General features: G+C 46.3%; 1 protein-coding gene across 1 annotated transcript in view; it reads left to right on the top strand.

Moving 5' to 3' along the window:
- The window catches only part of PHF12 (PHD finger protein 12), a 122,531-nt gene that overhangs the window by 78,486 nt on the left and 26,550 nt on the right, over positions 1–17,495 (top strand). The window contains exons 10-11 of the mRNA XM_088459002.1: positions 5,099–5,206; positions 6,022–6,165. Of these exons, the coding sequence (XP_088315128.1) occupies positions 5,099–5,206; positions 6,022–6,165 (252 nt within the window). The remainder of the gene's footprint in view (positions 1–5,098; positions 5,207–6,021; positions 6,166–17,495) is intronic.

The following is a 17,495-nucleotide window of genomic DNA, read 5'->3' as shown; positions in this document are numbered from 1 at the left end:
AAGGTGAGAAGGATGAAATGCCAGTGCTAGGATCATGGAAGTCCTGTGCTGCACGCTTGTCTGAGCAGGTTGTTAATTAGGATGGATTTGTGTGGTTCTGTTGTAACAGCTACCTTGGATCTCCAGTACACCTGCATCGGCACTAGAGCCACCTGAGTGGCCGCTGGGTCTCAGATTTCGCACTAAGTGGACAGAGCCGCAGAAGCACGAGCTTCGGCTACAGTGCCTCATGCTATGGGGTGTTCACAGCATATGTGTCTTATGTCTATGCCACCCATGAATACCTGTTGGGTTTATTCTACTGCTCACTCTAGCAGAGTATGCCGCCATCTACAGTCTCTCCGCAGGCAGATAGACCAGTGGTGGTGAAGCAGGGGCATAGGAGAGGTGCTCGTCACCCATGGCCTTTTAGAGTCTGACTCTGCCTCCTCATCAGACTCTGATATCAGAGTTCTGGGTCTGTCTCAGTGAAAGAAGACCATTAGTCCCTTGTAGGAATATCCCCTCTCGGTAAGAGTGGTTAGATCTGTCCTCAGTAGAGGAAAGAGGAGGTTTACTGACATCTAGGGATCCAGCCTTTAGACGTCAGAAGGTGACTAAGGATTATTTTCCTCAGTCTGAGCAACTGACGAATTTCTTGTCCGAAGCATGAGTACTCCTGGTAAGCATTTCCATGCTACAAGGAATATAACCTCTCGATACCCATTTGCACCAGCAGAGTGTAACAAGTGGGGACTTCCTCCGACGATAGAGGCTCATATGACAAGATTTATCAGGAGTGATACGTTACCCATTCCTGCAGCATGCTCTTTAAAGGAGGTTACAGATAGAAAAATTTACAATTATTTGAAATCAATGTTTTCATTACCTGGAGCTATTACCAGACCAGCTATGGCTGTAGCCTGGGTGACCAAGGCTATGGAGGAATGGACAAAGTCTCTGGAGGATACTATATCTGATGACCAGAGAGCAGCAGTCTCTTCTCAGCCAGATGCAAGAAGCAGCTTTTATATGGGGGAAGCGGTTATTGACGCAGGTATTCTGGCTTTTAGGGTCTCGGCATACTCAAATGGCAGGCCGAAGATCCCTATGGCCAAAGACCTGGAAGGCAGATGCAGGGCCAGAAAGGCTCTAGAAATCTTTGCCTTTTGCGGGGAGGGTACTGTTCGGACCAGAGTTGGATAACTTCTTTGGCAACACCAAGGTCGGCTGATTTGCCATCTATGTCCACCTCTAAGAGGCAGTCGTCATCTCTGTCTTTTCGTGCTCAAGGTAGGACAAAGAAACAGTAATTCCTACAGGAAACTGCAGCCCAAGAAATCTTGGTCAGCAAGCGCCCGGCGTCTAAGCCAGACGGTAAGCCCACTGTCTGATGGGGAGGGCCTCCCCCTGGAGAATGTCGGGGAGGCTGACTTTTACAGACTCAGAACAACATGCCTGGGGGCGAGAGCTGGTGTCTCAGGGTTATGCCTTCACGTTCCTGAGGCAACTCCCTCAAAGGTTTGTGGGCACAGCCCTTCCTTCAGAACCCGGTCAGAGCTTGGGCCTACCGGGAGTCAGTTGGGGATCTCCTGAGGCAGGAGTCTTAATCCCCATTCCTGTGACGCAACAGGGGAATGGGTGGTTATTCAAATTTATTTTTGATTCAGAAACCCAATGGGACACTTCCCTATCTTGAATCTGAAATCTCTCAACAGATTCATTAAGGTGCCCAAATTCTGTATGGAAACCCTACGGTCAATTATGTTGGTTTTGGAGCCTGGAGACTATAGCATATCTGCATGTCCCGATTGCACCATAGCTTTCTGGGGTCAACGGTGGATGAGGCAACATTGCCATTATTTTGGTAAATACCGAAGAGTAGAGCCTGAAATTAGTAGTCATGACGGCTCATCTCAGACGACAGGGAGGATACTGCTGTGTCTAGACAACCTCCTGATATTGGCACAATCTCAGGAGATTTTACAATGTCATCTACAGATGACCATTGTCTGCTTACAGGAGCACGGTTGGGTAATCAATTGGAAATAGTAATTTCTTTCTCCAACTCAGCAGATGGTTCACTTGGGGGTGCTGCTGGACTCTGGGAGAGGGGACAAGATTGTAGCACAACAGTCTCATGTGCACAATCTACGTTTCAAGCAAACAGTGTCAGTTCACTTAGCTATGCAGATAGTGGGCTCCATGGTAGTCACATTCCATATGGTTGCTTATGCCCAGTTCCACTCCAGGTCCCTAAAGCTGTGGATCCTGGCCCAGTGGGATGGGCAGAATCATCGGATAAAGCATCAAATGATTTGCATCTCACCAGAGGTTCGGCTCTCCCTTGCTTGGTGGCTGGAGACGACTCATTTAGACAAGGGTCGTCCATTATGGACTCTGGAATGGGTACTCTTCACCCCGGATGCAAGTTTGCGAGGATGGGGAGCAGTGACTTGTCATCACACCTTTCAGGGATGGTGGACGGACCAGGAAAGTCTCCTACCAATAAATATATTGGAGCTTCGAGACGTGCACAAAGCACTCATACTGGCGCAGGACCTTCTTCAGGACAGGCCTGTCTAGGTTCAGTCCGACAATGCGACGGCAGTGGCCTACATCAATCATCAAGGAGGCACACGAAGTCCCGGCAGCCATGAAGGAAGTGGCAAAGATTCTGCTGTGGGCAGAAGGCTATCATCTAGCAATCTCGGCAATATTCAACCCAGGTGTTTTTAACTGGGAAGTGGACTTCCTATGTCGCCAGGACATACACTCCAGAGAATGGCTCCTCTTCCGAATGTGTTCCAACTCCTGGGGACAGGTGGGGATTACCAGATGTAGACCTCATGGCGTCGCGTCACAACCACAAGGTCCCCATGTACGGATCCAGAAGAAGGGACCCCTCGCCCCCCTTTCGTGGACGCTCTGGCGGTGAGATGGAACTTCAGGTTGGCATACCTGTTTCGTCCAATCTCCCTCTTCTCACGAGTCGTCGGAAAATTCAAGCAGGATGATCCTAATAGCCCCTGCCTGGCCCAGGAGGTATTGGTTCTCCGATCTGACAAATCTATCCATAGACAGTCCACTTCCACTGCCTCTATAGCAGGATCTGCTGATACAGGGTCCCCTGCCTTTACCAGGATTTACCTCGGCTAACTTTGACAACATGGCTCTTAAGTCATCCGTCTTAAAGGCCAGGGCTTTCTCTGCTTCTGTGATTCAGACTATGTTGAAAGCAAGGAAGCCTGCTTCTGCTCGCATCTATCACAGAATCTGTCATTCATTTTTTATTTGGTGCTCCCATAGAAAATATGATCCTAAAGTTTTCAAGGTATCTAGAGTACTTTCTTTTTTGCAGGCTGGATTAGACTTAGATCTTTGTCTGGGCTACCTTGAGAGTCCAAGTTTCTTCTTTGAGTGTTGGTTCCAGCGCAAGATTGCTCCTCTGCCGCATATTAGAACATTCTTACAGGGGGTTTTGCGGCTTCAACCTCCATTTTTTCCAACCGGTGGCACCGTGGGATTTGTCTTTGGTTCTCAGGGCACTGCAGTCACATCCCTTTGAAGTTGCGTATTTTGGGCAAAAAAGAAAAGAGAGAAAGCAATTTTTTTTCCCCCCAGGAAATTACTGTTCTACGTAAATTGGGGGTACATTAAAATGGGTGCAAGTATATTTTCATGTCGTAGAAACACAATTTTAAAAACCGTTAAACCACCAGCTGCGACCGCGTGCGATGTTTAAAATACTTAACTCATCCATACCGCCCATCGAAAAATAAGACCCAATATGTTAATACCATTTTTAACGATTTTTTTTTCGCCCAAAATTTGTGCGCTCTGTTTTTGCCAAAGTATGCAATTTACCAACATTTTCTCCGGTAATTCAGCATTGGGGGTTGGGGGGGCTTGGTGGTGTCCAAAGGGTTCTGAAAGAAATCCCCACATTTTTATCCAAAAACAGAGATTTTGCATTTTTTTCGCCTGTTGCCGATTTCTCCTTTTTTTCGGCAAAAATGTTGTTTTTTTTCCGAAAACGGTTGTTTTTGCCGCTAATTGAATACAGTCATTTGTGTTATATAGATTTCACAAACGAGGTTGGCTAGCAAACGTTGGCTCGCTGGCTTCGTATACAATATGTGAATGGATCCTTTACAGGTGCGCAATAAAAATCGATGGCTTCATATGACTATTTGTCAGGTCTATACACAGGCTGGTCTCCCTGTTCCTAACAAGGTGACAGCACATTCCACTCGGTCTGTTGGACCATCGTGGGCGGTAAGACATGGCGCCTCAGCTGAACAGCTTTGCAAGGCAGCCACTTGGTCTTCCGTTAATATGTTATCAAGCTTTCGGCTTTTGAAACGTTTGCCTACCAGGATGCTTCCTTTGGGCGGCGGATTTTCCTCTCTGCGCAGGAGCGTCTCCACCCTTAAGGTAACTGCTTTAGGACGTCCCCAAGGTAGATTATCCTGTGGACCCTATGGAACCTGAAGAAGAAATACAGAATTATGGTATAACATACCTTGATGATTCCTTTTCTTTGAGGTCCATAGGGTCCACATGGCACCCACCCTAACCACCTGGCCTCAGCTGGGATCTGTTCTTTAGCCTTTTTTTCACAGATTCCCGCTTCATATGTTGAGTGTTTCTTGTGGTAATTGTACTTCCTTCTCCACTCTGTCTCTTGCCGTTAGGCTTGGTTACAAACTGGCTGAGGGCAGGGTATATAGGGAGGAGGACCAGTGCATGCTGGGAGCTTCCAAAGCTTTGCTATTTGTTGCATTGGATGTGATCCAACTACATACCCCAAGGTAGATCCTGTGGACCCTATGGACCTCGAAGAAAAGGAATTATCAAGGTATTTTATACCATAAATCTGTATTTCGTGCTCTCACCACTAAGTTCTAAAGGGTGCCATCTTTTTACCCCTAAGTCCTGGAAGGTGACAGCCAGAGGGTCACATCATTTTTCTTTGATTTGAAGGAAAACCCATAAGGTTTACTGATTATGTATAACTTAATGTTATGTATGTACATATTCTACACACGATACATAATGATTATATTGACCTGATCAATTTTCTGCTATGCTAATCTGAATGGGCTTCCTTCTTTAGATGGTAAAGTGCGACCTAGTGCTTTAATAATCGATGGAACGTCAGTTGGTTCTTCAGCGATGATGGAGCTCACAAATTCTCTCAGAACGCTGATGGATGGAAATGGAGGTGAGTGATCTTAATTAAACTTCAGGGGATGTGGGTTTTTTACTTTCTTGTAGTTTTTTTTCAGATATGGTGTATTGAAGTGGAACGTCTTTTCACATTCGTTGTCTGATTGTATCAAGCTTTTTTTAAATTACCAATAAATTGGGTCCTATTTTCATATTAGCTGTTATTTTAGCCTGAGTGGCCATCTAATTAAAAACAGCAACTAATAGTGCTGTCACCATTTTTTTTTTCAAACTTTAACAAGTAAACTTTATTATGTATAAATATATACAGGTAGCTACTTAGTCAGTGAAAGGAGGTTCTTTACCATTATTTTTGTGTTACTATCCTTTAGTATACATGTGCCATGGAACATGAAGCAGCATGGAGAACCTGCCTCATTGATGTCACTGGTTTCTAATGACTTGATATGCTGCTTCTCATGAATATTCAGCCCACAGAATGACTTCCTCCTCTGAGTAGGCAGCAGATATAGTTTTCATTTTCTATCCTGTGTCTGAGAAATATTCCACATTTGCTTGGAACATGCAACACATGGCAACCCTATTACCTATGCTTACAAGAGTGGATCCTTAGGAAGAAATTTACTGTGTACTTGTTACTTCCACTGTAAACAACAGTCACAGACCTAAACTTTGTGTTTTTACAGTGTCATAATACAGATTATACATTTTATTGTAGCATTTCTATTATACATTTTACTCTTTGTATTATAGAGGCAAATTTAGGCACACGTAGTAGTGTACTTCTCCACTATTCTATTCCACTTCCTCTAAAATATTAATAATTTTAAATACTAAATCTTGTTCCAGAGATCCAGATAAACCTGCTGGATGAAAAGCTGGTGAAGTTCTTGGCCATGCAGAGAATACAGGAGATATTCTCTTCCAAAGAGCAACCTGTAGCAAGTGCCACCCGTCCTCAGCCAGCTCCTTCCCTCGTACATCACGTGGAAGGTAGGTGTGCGTGTAATCCTTTAATGTGTCGCTAATCAGTTTCAATCCACCAAAGTGATTTTTTCATTTCAGGCAGTTAATGCTGTTCATTTCAGGTTGTTGATGCTGTCTATTAAAGGGACAATACTAAGGGGGCTTCCTGTAGAGTAACTGTGCACTGCCATTTTCCTACTATGATGCTGGATGTTATTTCAGGCATGGCATGTAATATACTGGTAGGTCCTTGTTTGTTGTGGTTTAGGGCAGTGGTTCCCAAACTCTGTCCTCAAGGCACCCTAACAGTCCCAAGTTTTAAGGATATCCATGGATGAGCACAGACATTTAAATGAAATTGAGGTGCTAACTAAGTCACCTGTGCCCAAGCATGGTTACTCTTAAAACCTGGACCATTTGGGAATCTCTGGTTTAGGTTAAGGCTCTCCAGTCTTTATTTGGTTGGAGAGATTAATATGCTATTTTGGAGTTTGCAAGTGTTCAGTATAATTGGTCACCTGTACTGCAGAAAGCAGGAGTCGGGCCAGCTGTAGGGTAAAGGCAGTGCTGGGTTACGGGGTCGGGGCCTGATCCTTGTGCCCACCTATAGGAGAGCTGGGGGCAGGCATTCTGGGGGGTAGTCCCGTTGAGGGTTAGTCTCTTTGGTGCTCAACATGTCAGAAGGGTCTCAAGATGGTGCCCGCAGCCACTGATTGAGGGAGGAGGCACAGCTCCCTGGCGGTAGGAGAGATCTGGGGCATAACTTTAGTGCCCAGCATGGGAATCCTGAGGCACCGGAGCCCCAGGAGGGCAGACTTGCCAGAAGGACTTTGTAGGCAGCAGAGGTCCAATGGAACTACTCGTATATAAATGTAAATGCCTCTAATCTCTGTCTTGGGGATAATTCAGCCTCCAGACATCAAGCAACTGGTAATCATGTAAATGTCTGATTGCAGTGTGGCAGTCTCCGATTTTACTGTATCCCTGAACTTTTTCTTTAGTTGAAGGAAATCCTGTTTGGTAGGAAGGTCTTATTTAGTCATCAGAGAGCGGATGTGGGCCAGGATATCGTCTAACTGGGTTTCCTGACCCCCAGCAGAGTCTGAGCAGGCAGACGAGGCCATTTGACACATACTATCTTGACAGTTGAGAAGAACAGTAGGGGGTAGGTTATCTGGGAGATAGATGTGTCATCAAACATGTACCTTTAGAGTTTTCGCAGTCAATAATAGTATTAAATGAGAAGGTAATCCTGGGTGGCCCAGAGAGTATGTTGCACAGGTGGGCAGGTATGTAACTGGTTTAAGCTGTCGTAAAGGACCTGCAGGTGGCAATCTCAGAATCTCCACTAGATGGCGCTATGAGAAGGTAATCCTGGGTGGCCCAGAGAGTATGTTGCACAGGTGGGCAGGTATGTAACTGGTTTAAGCTGTCGTAAAGGACCTGCAGGTGGCAATCTCAGAATCTCCACTAGATGGCGCTATGAGAAGGTAATCCTGGGTGGCCCAGAGAGTATGTTGCACAGGTGGGCAGGTATGTAACTGGTTTAAGCTGTCGTAAAGGACCTGCAGGTGGCAATCTCAGAATCTCCACTAGATGGCGCTATGTAACCAGTACAAGGACATATAAAGTGAGCAGCAGAGCTAGGATTCCTCTAATGAAAGCAGGCTGGGGAGCAGATATATAGGCCCGTATTCAATATTGGAGCGAAAAGTCCGTGCTGGACTTTTCGTTCCACATTGGAGCTTTTCTGGGGATAAAGTATCGGGCGCGTGCCTGCTTTATCCCCGTATTCAATTTGGAGCTGGCAAAAACAGGAGCCTGCGGAAAGGTAAGTATCGGGAAAAATAGGGGAATTTCTGAAATTCATCCTGGGACCCCCCCCCTAATGATGTCCAGACATGGGGGATCACTGTGGGTACCCCCGTTTAGCCCTGCAAAATGTGTTCTGCATTTTTAAATAGCCACGGCAGATGTTTTTTCCCGACATTGAAGAAGGGATGCAGAATAGCACTTAGTTTTTTTTTTTTTCGTTTTTAAAAGTTTTCCCATCAAATTTGGGGTACATGAAAATGGGTACCAGCATATTTTTAAGTCCCTAAAGTAATTTTTAAATCTGCGAAAAAGCAACTGCCGCTAATAGCCTATTCTAGAACACACTTGCCGCATACTTGCAGAATACTCCTGAACCTATTTCGCTATTTTTAAACACTGTTCCCCATTTTTTTTTTACCCCCCAAAATGAAATTTTTCTTGGGGAGGGGCGGGTTTCCCTTTTTTATTTTTAACTTTTTTTGAGACAATTCGTGTTTTAGGGGCTATTCCCGGGGGTGCAGGCTATTTTTTATTTATTTTTTTTAAGCCTGCACCCCTAAACCCCAATTCTGCACTTTTTTCGCCATGTATAACATGGTGACAACTTATCCCCTTTTTTTTTTTTACAGACTTTTTTCGAACCGGCGAAAAGTCTTTGCAATTGTATACGGGGATAATTGAAACATGCGAAAATGACGGCCCATAATGTGTGAGAGTTCCAAAGCAGTATGATGTAGAATGGAAGTCTAATGGTGCATACACACGGTCAGATTTTTCCTTCAGATCTGAACGATAATGATTTAAAAATTGTTCAGTCGTTCATATCTGAAGGAAAATCTGACATATCTGACATGCCTGAACGATGCGCGTTCCCATTTGTCAGATAACTATATCTGACATCTGATGTGTTTGCAGTCAGACTTGGACGATTCCATTCATTTTAATGCAGTCAAAAATCATTCAATCGTTCAAATCGTTCAAAACTTTGGTAATATCGTTCAAATCGTTCATCTGACACATCTGACCGTGTGTATGCTCCATAAGTCAGAGGTCTCCCAGGTCTGTCCACATAAGTTGTCTACCTGCAGCTAAACACTAAAATCTGGAATCTGCTGCTCACCTGTGGCATTTGGGAGCTACTGCAGGGGTCACTTATATTGCAGGAAACAGGAGTCAGGCCGACTGCAGGGAAAAGGCTGCCTTGAGAGCAGTCCTGTGTTATGGGGGTCGGGACCCGGTCCCTGTGCCGCCTATAGGAGAGCTGGGGTGTGAGCACTGCTGAGGGAAAGCACTGATGCAAGCATTAGCTAAATGGTTGCTGGTGAATTGTTGGCAGTAGGTTATAGTGTAAGGTATAGTGTACATAGGAAGGACCATCAGACAAGAATCTGGGTCTGAGTGCAAAACCTGTGCTTGTAAACTGCTACTGGATGCTCGAGTGGAAAGCAGAGTTGGCAGACTTGTTCAGTCCCACAAACGGGTAACAGAGCGTCAAATTATGACTAATCTGCATTGGCTGCTCAACGAATAGTACACACCGCACTTTACATCGTATTGGCTACAGAAGCAGAAAGCCTCTCCGTACACCAGTGCTGTTTCTGCAATCTGTAAAATGCCTACAGTTTGTTCAGGAACACAGGAATTGGACTGTAATTGAGTGCAAAGAAGTCATGTGGTATGACAAATCACGTTGGCAATTACACCATGCAGAGGGTTGGGAGTGGATATGGAGAGAACAGCACAGAAGCATGGAAAAGGAGTTTCTGACAAGTGGATCCAATACCATTAAACTTTCAGGAACTGGAAGATGCAGTTAATCCTGAGGTTCCCAAAAGCGGTCCTCAAGACTCCCCAACAATTCAGGATTTAGAGATATCCATGATTGAGCAGAGGTGGTTAAATCAAATTGACTGATGTACTAATTAAGTCACTTGTGCTCAACCATAGAAATTTCTAAAACCAGAACTGTAGGGGAGCCTTGAGGACTGCGTTCTGGGAGCCTCTTAGTTAATCATATTCCCCACAAAACATACCGACAGTTAGTAGAATCTTAGAAGGTGGCACAATTAAGTTCTAACTCTGTGTATACTCTATAGCAGTGATTCCCAACCTCGGTCCTCAAGGCACACTAACAGTCCTGGTTTTAGTGATATCCATGATTGTGCACAGATGGTTAAATCAATATAACTGAGGTACTAATTAAGTCACTTGTGCTCAAGTATGGCTATCCCTAAAACCTGGACTGTTAGTGTGCCTTGAGGACCGTGGTTTGGAACCCCTGCTCTATAGCAATGAGGGTAATGATCTACCCTTGATGAAATGAAAGGCTGTCTGACAGATTTGGCACAAACGAGTAGCCGAACATTGATCAATTCGTGTAAAACATCTTGCTGCTTTCAAATCCACAAACTTTATACAGCACTTTAAATAATTTGGTCACTTTTATACTGTTCGATTTTAATTTTATAGATTTTTTAATTTCAGAATGTTGAAATTGTATGTATTATAATGCCTAAAGCCTCATACCCTCTTGCTTTAAACATGCTACTACCTGTGGAATTACTTACCCTAGCTGACCAGGCTCTTCCCCCTCACTTTTTCAAGTGGTCCTTCAAAGCACACCTCTTCAGCAGTGTCTACCTCACTGCCGCCTGATTCATCTTACTGCTCGTCCCATCTGCCCCACCAACTCCCCTGGTCTCCATCTAATGCTGGGTACACACTGGAGCAGTATCGTTCCCATTTGGCCAAATCTGAATGAGAAATAGTACATATTGTGCAGAGTGTATGCACAATATGCACGCTCCCGTAGTCGCGGTGCTACACATCAAGCCTGACCATATTCATTATCGCTGCAGTGTCTACCGGCAATAATGCGATGTCCAGGGTGTCCCTGAACATCGGCATGATTGCTGGTCACACAAGTGTGTGTACCCACCTTAACACCTGCAGCTAGACAGTGAACTCACAGGCAGAGTTCGCTGAAGCTTATGCCTGTCCTTCCCACATTTGCCCATTTGCACACTGTCCTTTGTGCTATCTCTAACTTTGTTATATGATTTGTATGATTTGCACCTGCTCTGAGAAAATACCCAGCTGTTCATTCATGTGTATTATATTATGTTTTGTTTGCTTTATTGTGTATTACTTTTTTCCATGCCTGTCCGGCTCTACGAAGATAGTGGCACCTTATAAATAAACTATAAGGCGTTTCGTATTTGGTTTTACTAGCAGTACAGAGTTAACTGTTGGCTTTGCATTGCTTTTCCATGTAGTAAATACACAAAATGAGACTAGCAGTCTCTTCAACAATGCAAAACAGACTATGGTTAGGGAAACACAAGAGGCAGATGCAGTAACATGCATTTAAAAAGCCTGTAACACGCCTGTAGGAATCTATATCTATTTATTAAATTTCTGTTTCATCCACTGAAGGACACTGGAAGCTTAGTACACTGGAGTATAGAGGCGTGGATAGTTGGAGCCGGCACTCTAAATAATTTAGAAGTGCGAAGCTCCTCGCCCTCTATGCCCCACTAGCCCCTCAGTTTAGAAAAAAGTATCTAAGGAGCTGGACACTAAAAGCTGTGCCCCAGCAATATACTTTTTTCTGTCTTTTGATTTATTTATAAGATACTACTAATTAGAGACCCTTCGCCACCTCTCTAAAGGTATGGGTCCGGGTCCCTGGCGTCCTGTCTCGGAGTCAGTCAGGAGTGCACAGGGCTTCTGTTAAAAGCACCTGACACCTCCTTACCGCCGTAAGCATCATGGAGTGTGTCTCTTTCTCAGCAAGGGAGAGCAGTGAGTATAAAACACAGCTGCACGTCTCCAGCCCCCCACCCCCCCTCACTCAGTCCACGACAGGGAGCCGCTCTTCTCACTAGTCTCCCTCCGTCCGCTGGTCAAACGGGGAAGGTAGCGTGTCGCTGTATCATACCGTGTTTCCCCGATAATAAGACACTGTCTTATTTTTTTTTTGGTTCCAAAAAACACCATAGGGCTTATTTTCGGGGTAGGTCTTATTTTAACTAACATTGACAGCCCCTTATGCAGGCCCCCCCCCTGTAGCAGTGCCCCTTATGCAGGCCCCCATGTAGAAGTGCCCATTATGCAGCCCCCCTCCTGTAGCAGTGCCCCTTATGCAGCCTCCCTTGTGTAGCAGTGCCCCTTATGCAGGCCCCCCCCCCTGTAGCAGTGTCCTTTATGCAGGCCCCCTTATTGCAGTGCAAGTACGGTACTTACCTGAGTCACCGCCGTCCGGGATGTCCCTTTCACTTGCGCGCTGACTGGATCTAATATGATCCAGCAGGTGCGGCCGCACAGGATCCTCAGCGCGCGGGTGACTTCACCCGCGCACTGCATGACTGGGAATGCTGGTCTCTTGTCTCTCTCGGGGTAGGGCTTATTTTAGACCGGGCTACAAAAGTAAGGGTAGGGCTTATTTTCAGGGTAGGTCTTATTATCGGGGAAACACGGTAATAGAAGGGGGCTACCTTGGCGCCGGGGAAGGGGTCGTCGCTGACCAGTGCTCTCCCAGCTCGGCAAAGGCTGTAACAGCAGTGCTTGCCTGCTTCTCCCCTCCCTACAGGCTGAATACAGCCGCTGTTTTTACAGAAGACTAGACTGATTCTCCTGACATCCCTTCTAAAACCGGATCCTTTCAAAGGACTATGAGTACACTGGAGTGTTATAATTGACTGAGTAATTAGGGAAGGGAGTGGTGTGAATCTCTCCCTCTGTATCGTATTAGCTTTCTGATTTCTCTACATATTTTCTGATTCTGTGTGAGTGGGCTGTGTCTCTATCATGACAGGCAGGGCCACCAAAGCTTCTCAGAAGATGTTTTATTTTCTCAGTGCAATAACAAACTAGCATAACCAAATGCTACTGGCTCAACACTGTGATACTTGTACAGTAGTAGATTTACCTGTTATTGTAACTACCTTGCCCACTTCTCCGTGGGACTCTGACCTAACGGGAGTTATGGTGGACTTGACGTCAGATTTGGCCGAGTCTCGTCGGTCACAAACCCCTGGGCGACAGGTTTGGCCAATTCAGTGGAAAACCTGGTACATATTATGGATTCTACTAGTAGCTTGTCCTCTACTTCCTATCAAAAGCCGTCACAAAAACGTCCACTACTGACAGTACTCTATAGTCAGTTGAGTCAGACGAAGAACACCCCTCACAAGAGGAAAATGAGGAGGACATAGTACATGAAACTCAGGAGTTTGATTCATTTGGTAAACACAAGAGGTCTGTTTATCCCTTTTCGCAACAGCTTTAAGACCAACTTTCAGTGGCCTAGAAGCAACTGGATAAACGTTTCCAGATTCCACGGCATTTCGCCTCCAGCTATCCATTTCCATCATATATGATGGAATAGTGGGAAACTCCTCCTGCAGTGGATGCGTCCATTTCTCGCCTATCAAAGAAAACGATGCTTCCAGTTCCTGGTGCTACGTCCCTCAAGGATTCTTCGGATCGTAAGCTGGAAACACTACGATCTGTATACACTGCGGCGGGAGCTCAACTTAGACCAACGCTTGTTAGCGCCTGGGTTAACAAGGCTGTAGCCTGCTGGGCGGAGCAGCTGATAACGGGGTCTGGACTCCAATACCTCCAGAGCAGAGCTACGACTACTAGTAGAACATATCCATGAATCTGCAGTTTACCTGGGTGAGGCTTCCAAGGATATCAGCCAGATCAGTACACGTATATCTGCTTCCGCTATTGCAGCCCACAGAGTGCTCTGGCTGCCCACTTGGCAGGCGGATGCGGAATCCATGCAGTCGGTTGAAGGTCTGCATTTCATGGGTGATTTTTGGTCCAGGACTGGACAAATGGATATCCCAAGTCTGCTTTCCTCCCTTCAACTGCTTCGACACCCAGGAGGACTTACACTGGTCCCACGTTTCTCTCCTTTCGTGGCCCGCAGTCCTTCGTGGTAGAGCCAGGGGTGCTTCCACGCAGGCTAGAGGAGCTAGATGTCGCCTACAGACGGTCGTACGTCAACAGGAACAAAAGCCAGTTGCAAAACAAGTGGCAAGACGGTCTCCCGTCCCACCTGGGATCTTCTATAGTAGGAGCTCGCTTAAAGACTTTTCAACAGGTTTGGAACCAGACCTCTTCGGATCCGTGGATTCACAGATTACTCTCCGTAGGGTACAGAATATTTCGAAGTTTCACCGCCAAGGTCCTGCAAGACAGGGCCATGGTCCTGCAAGAGACAATTCAGTCTCTCCTAAAATAGGCAGTGCTGGTTCCGGTACATCAATGGGGTCTGGGGTTTTACTCAAACCTTTTTGTGGTACCCAACCTGGACGGGTCTGTCAGGCCTATCCTGAACCTCAAGTCTTTAAATCAGTATCTGATGGTTTATCGCTTCAAGATGGAGTCGATTCAATCAGTCATTGCAAGCTTGGAACCGGCGGAGTTTCTCATATCTCTGGATATAAAGGATGCGTGTCTACATGTTCCAATTTGGGAACCGCATCAAGCTTTCCTGCATTTTGCAATATTGCATGATCACTATCCGTTTCGGGCGTTGCCGTTCGGTTTATCCTCTGCACCCCGTGTGTTCACCAGTCATGTCTCATGATTACACACCTTCGGACATCAGGTGTGATCATAATTCCTTACTTAGATGACCTGTTGATCAAGGCCCCATCGGAATCTCTTCTATTGGATCACACTTCCTAACATACAAGACTGACGCAGCACGGCTGATCAATTTTAAAAAATCCAACCTAATTCCGTTCCAGAGACTCTAGTTTCTGCGTATGATTCTGGATACGAGGTTGCAGCGAGTGAGTATAAAACACAGCTGCACGTCTGCCGCCCAGCACCTCCCCCGACATTCTGCTCCTAGTTCAGCTACAGTAATTCTCAGACTGAAGAAGGTGTCTTGGGAAAGATGGTAGCTGCCTTCGAGGCACTACAATTCGGACGATTCCACTCCCGTGTGTTCCAGCTGGACCTCCTAACACAGGGGTCAGGGTCTCACTACTACATCGGATTATCCGGTTGGCCTTGACAACCAGGGTGTCTTCTCTGGTGGATGCAACCCAACAACCTCTTGGAGGGTTGAAGATTCGGAGTGTGGGATTGGATAATTGTGAATACAGACGCCAGTCTCTGACGATGGGGAGCGGTGGTCCTAGACTGTCAGTTTCAAGGCCGTTGGTCTCCACAGGAAAGACGGTGGCCAATAAATGTGTTGGAACTCAGAGCACTTTACAATGTTCTGCTCGAAGCCGCACACTTGCTAAGGTCTTATCCGGTGAGGGTACAGTCGGACAACGAGACGGCCGTCGCTTATATCAAGCGTCAGGGTGGTACTCTAAGTCACATGGCGATGCGAGAAGTTACTCGGATTCTTCGGTGGGCTAAGAGTTAATCGGTAATCCTGTCGGCGGTGTTCATCCCGGGAGTGGACAACTGGGAAGCAGATTATCTCAGTTGCCAGGCTCTCCACCCCATGGAATGGATGCTTCACCCAGACCTATTCCAAGCCTTGGTCAGTCTTTGGGGTCTGCCTCAGGTGGACCTCATGGCATCTCGATTGAACCATCAGCTACCAAGATACGTGTCCAGAACTCCGGATCCAGCTACAGAAGCAGTGGACGCGCTAACAGTTCCATGGACCTACGACATGGAATCCAATTTTCTATTTTCTCCAATCCCTCTACTTTCTTGTCTAGTAAAGCGGATAAAACACGAGTCTGCCATGGTCATACTGGTGGCATCGGACTGGCCTCGGAGGAGTTGGTTCTCGGACCTTCAGACTCTTAGCGGACGACCCGTGGCCCCTACCACTTTTTGTCCTGACCTTCTACATGAGGGTCCCTTCGTACACCCCAACCTTGAGCAGCTGTGTTTAACGGGGTGGCTGTTGAGGCCGCTATCTTGAGAAGAAAATGCATTCCAGAATCTGTTATCCCCGTGCTGCTTCGCGCAAGAAAACTGGTTACTGCTGCACATTACCACCGCGTTTGCCAGTCTTATGTAGCGTGGTGTGACCATAGGGACTTTCCGTCTAGGATTATTAGTTTATCTAGACTTTTGATTTTTCTTCAAACGGGGCTAGATGCTGGTCTCCGTATAGGGTCCTTGAAAGTGCAGATCTCTGCTCTTTTCTTTCAACGCAAATTGGCCCTCATACCTGAGGTGTAGACTTTTGTTCAGGGAGTGTTGCGGGTGCAGCCACCTTTTTGTTCCACCTACAGCTCCCTGGGACCTAAATTTGGTTCTTACATTTCTTCAGTCTTCCATGTTTGAGCCACTTGATAACATAGATATAAAATATTTGGCTTGGAAGACTGTTCTCCTCCTGGCATTGGCTTTCGCTCGTCAAGTTTCGGAGTTGGGGGCCCTGTCTTGTAAGCCCCCGTACCTTATCTTTCATGATGATAGCATGGAGCTCAGGGCGCAACCCACTTTCCTTCCTAAGGTTGTTGGCTTTCCACATGAACCAGCCTATTGAGGAGCCTTTCTTGCTTGAGGACTCCGGAGTATCCTCGGCTCTGAATGCCGTTAGGGCTCCCAAAGGCTATGTGGCTCGGACGGCGTCTTTCTGTAAGACTGATTCCCTTTTTGTTCTGTATTATGCTGTTCGGATGGCTTGGCCGTGTCAAAACAGACGTTGGCGAGGTGGATTTCACTGACTATACGGCAGGCTTATGTCAGCAGCGATAGCCAACATCCTCCATGCAACTGTGCCGTGTGGCTACTTGGTCCTCGGTACATACCTTTTGTGAAGTTGTATCAAGACAACTTCACAAAAGTTGTATCAAGTTGTATCAAGTTTGACATGGTTGCGGCCTCAGCTTCCTGATTTGGCCTCCTTGTTCTGCAGACTCCTCAGAGCGCTCCCGCCCGTGGGGAAAACTTTGGGACGTCCCCAGTGTACTAAGCTTCCAGTGTCCTAGTGCAGAGGTTCCCAAAAGCGGTCCTCAAGGCTCCCCAACAGTTCAGGTTTTAGAGAGATCCATAGTTGAGCACACGTGGTTAAATCAAATTGACTGAGGTACTAATTGAGTCACTTGTACTCAACCATTGATATCTCTTAAACCTGAACTGTTGGGGAGCCTTGAGGACTGCGTTTGGGAACCTCTGACCTAGTGGATGAAAGAGAAAATGGGGTTTTGGTACTTAACCAGTAAATCCTTTTATCTGATTCCACAGGGGACACTGGACACTCACCTCAGCGCCCTTCGCCTGCCTGTTCGGTTGGTTCCATGTGTTTGTGTAGTTCTATTTGTTGTGTGATCTCCGCTTCTCTTTACTCCTGTTATTCTCCATCTCCTCTGTCTTCATTTTTCTAAACTTAGGGGCTGGTGGAGGAGCTTCACACTTCTATATTATTTAAAGTGCCAGCTCCAACTATCCATGCCTCTCTATCCCAGTGAACTAAGGCCCTGATTGAGAGCCGGACGCTCTGACCAGAGCGCTCTCTCTGAATCAGGGCCCACCTCCATAAATATGGAGCGTCCTCCTGGACGCTCGTATAGCTGTGGGTCACCACCCACAGCCTATAC

The sequence above is a fragment of the Taudactylus pleione genome, unplaced genomic scaffold (assembly GCF_031769625.1).
Source record: "Taudactylus pleione unplaced genomic scaffold, aTauple2 ptg000886l, whole genome shotgun sequence".
Classification (NCBI taxonomy): domain Eukaryota; kingdom Metazoa; phylum Chordata; class Amphibia; order Anura; family Myobatrachidae; genus Taudactylus; species Taudactylus pleione.
The sequence above is the reverse complement of the archived record's forward strand: the minus strand, read 5'-3'. Positions and strand labels throughout refer to the sequence as shown.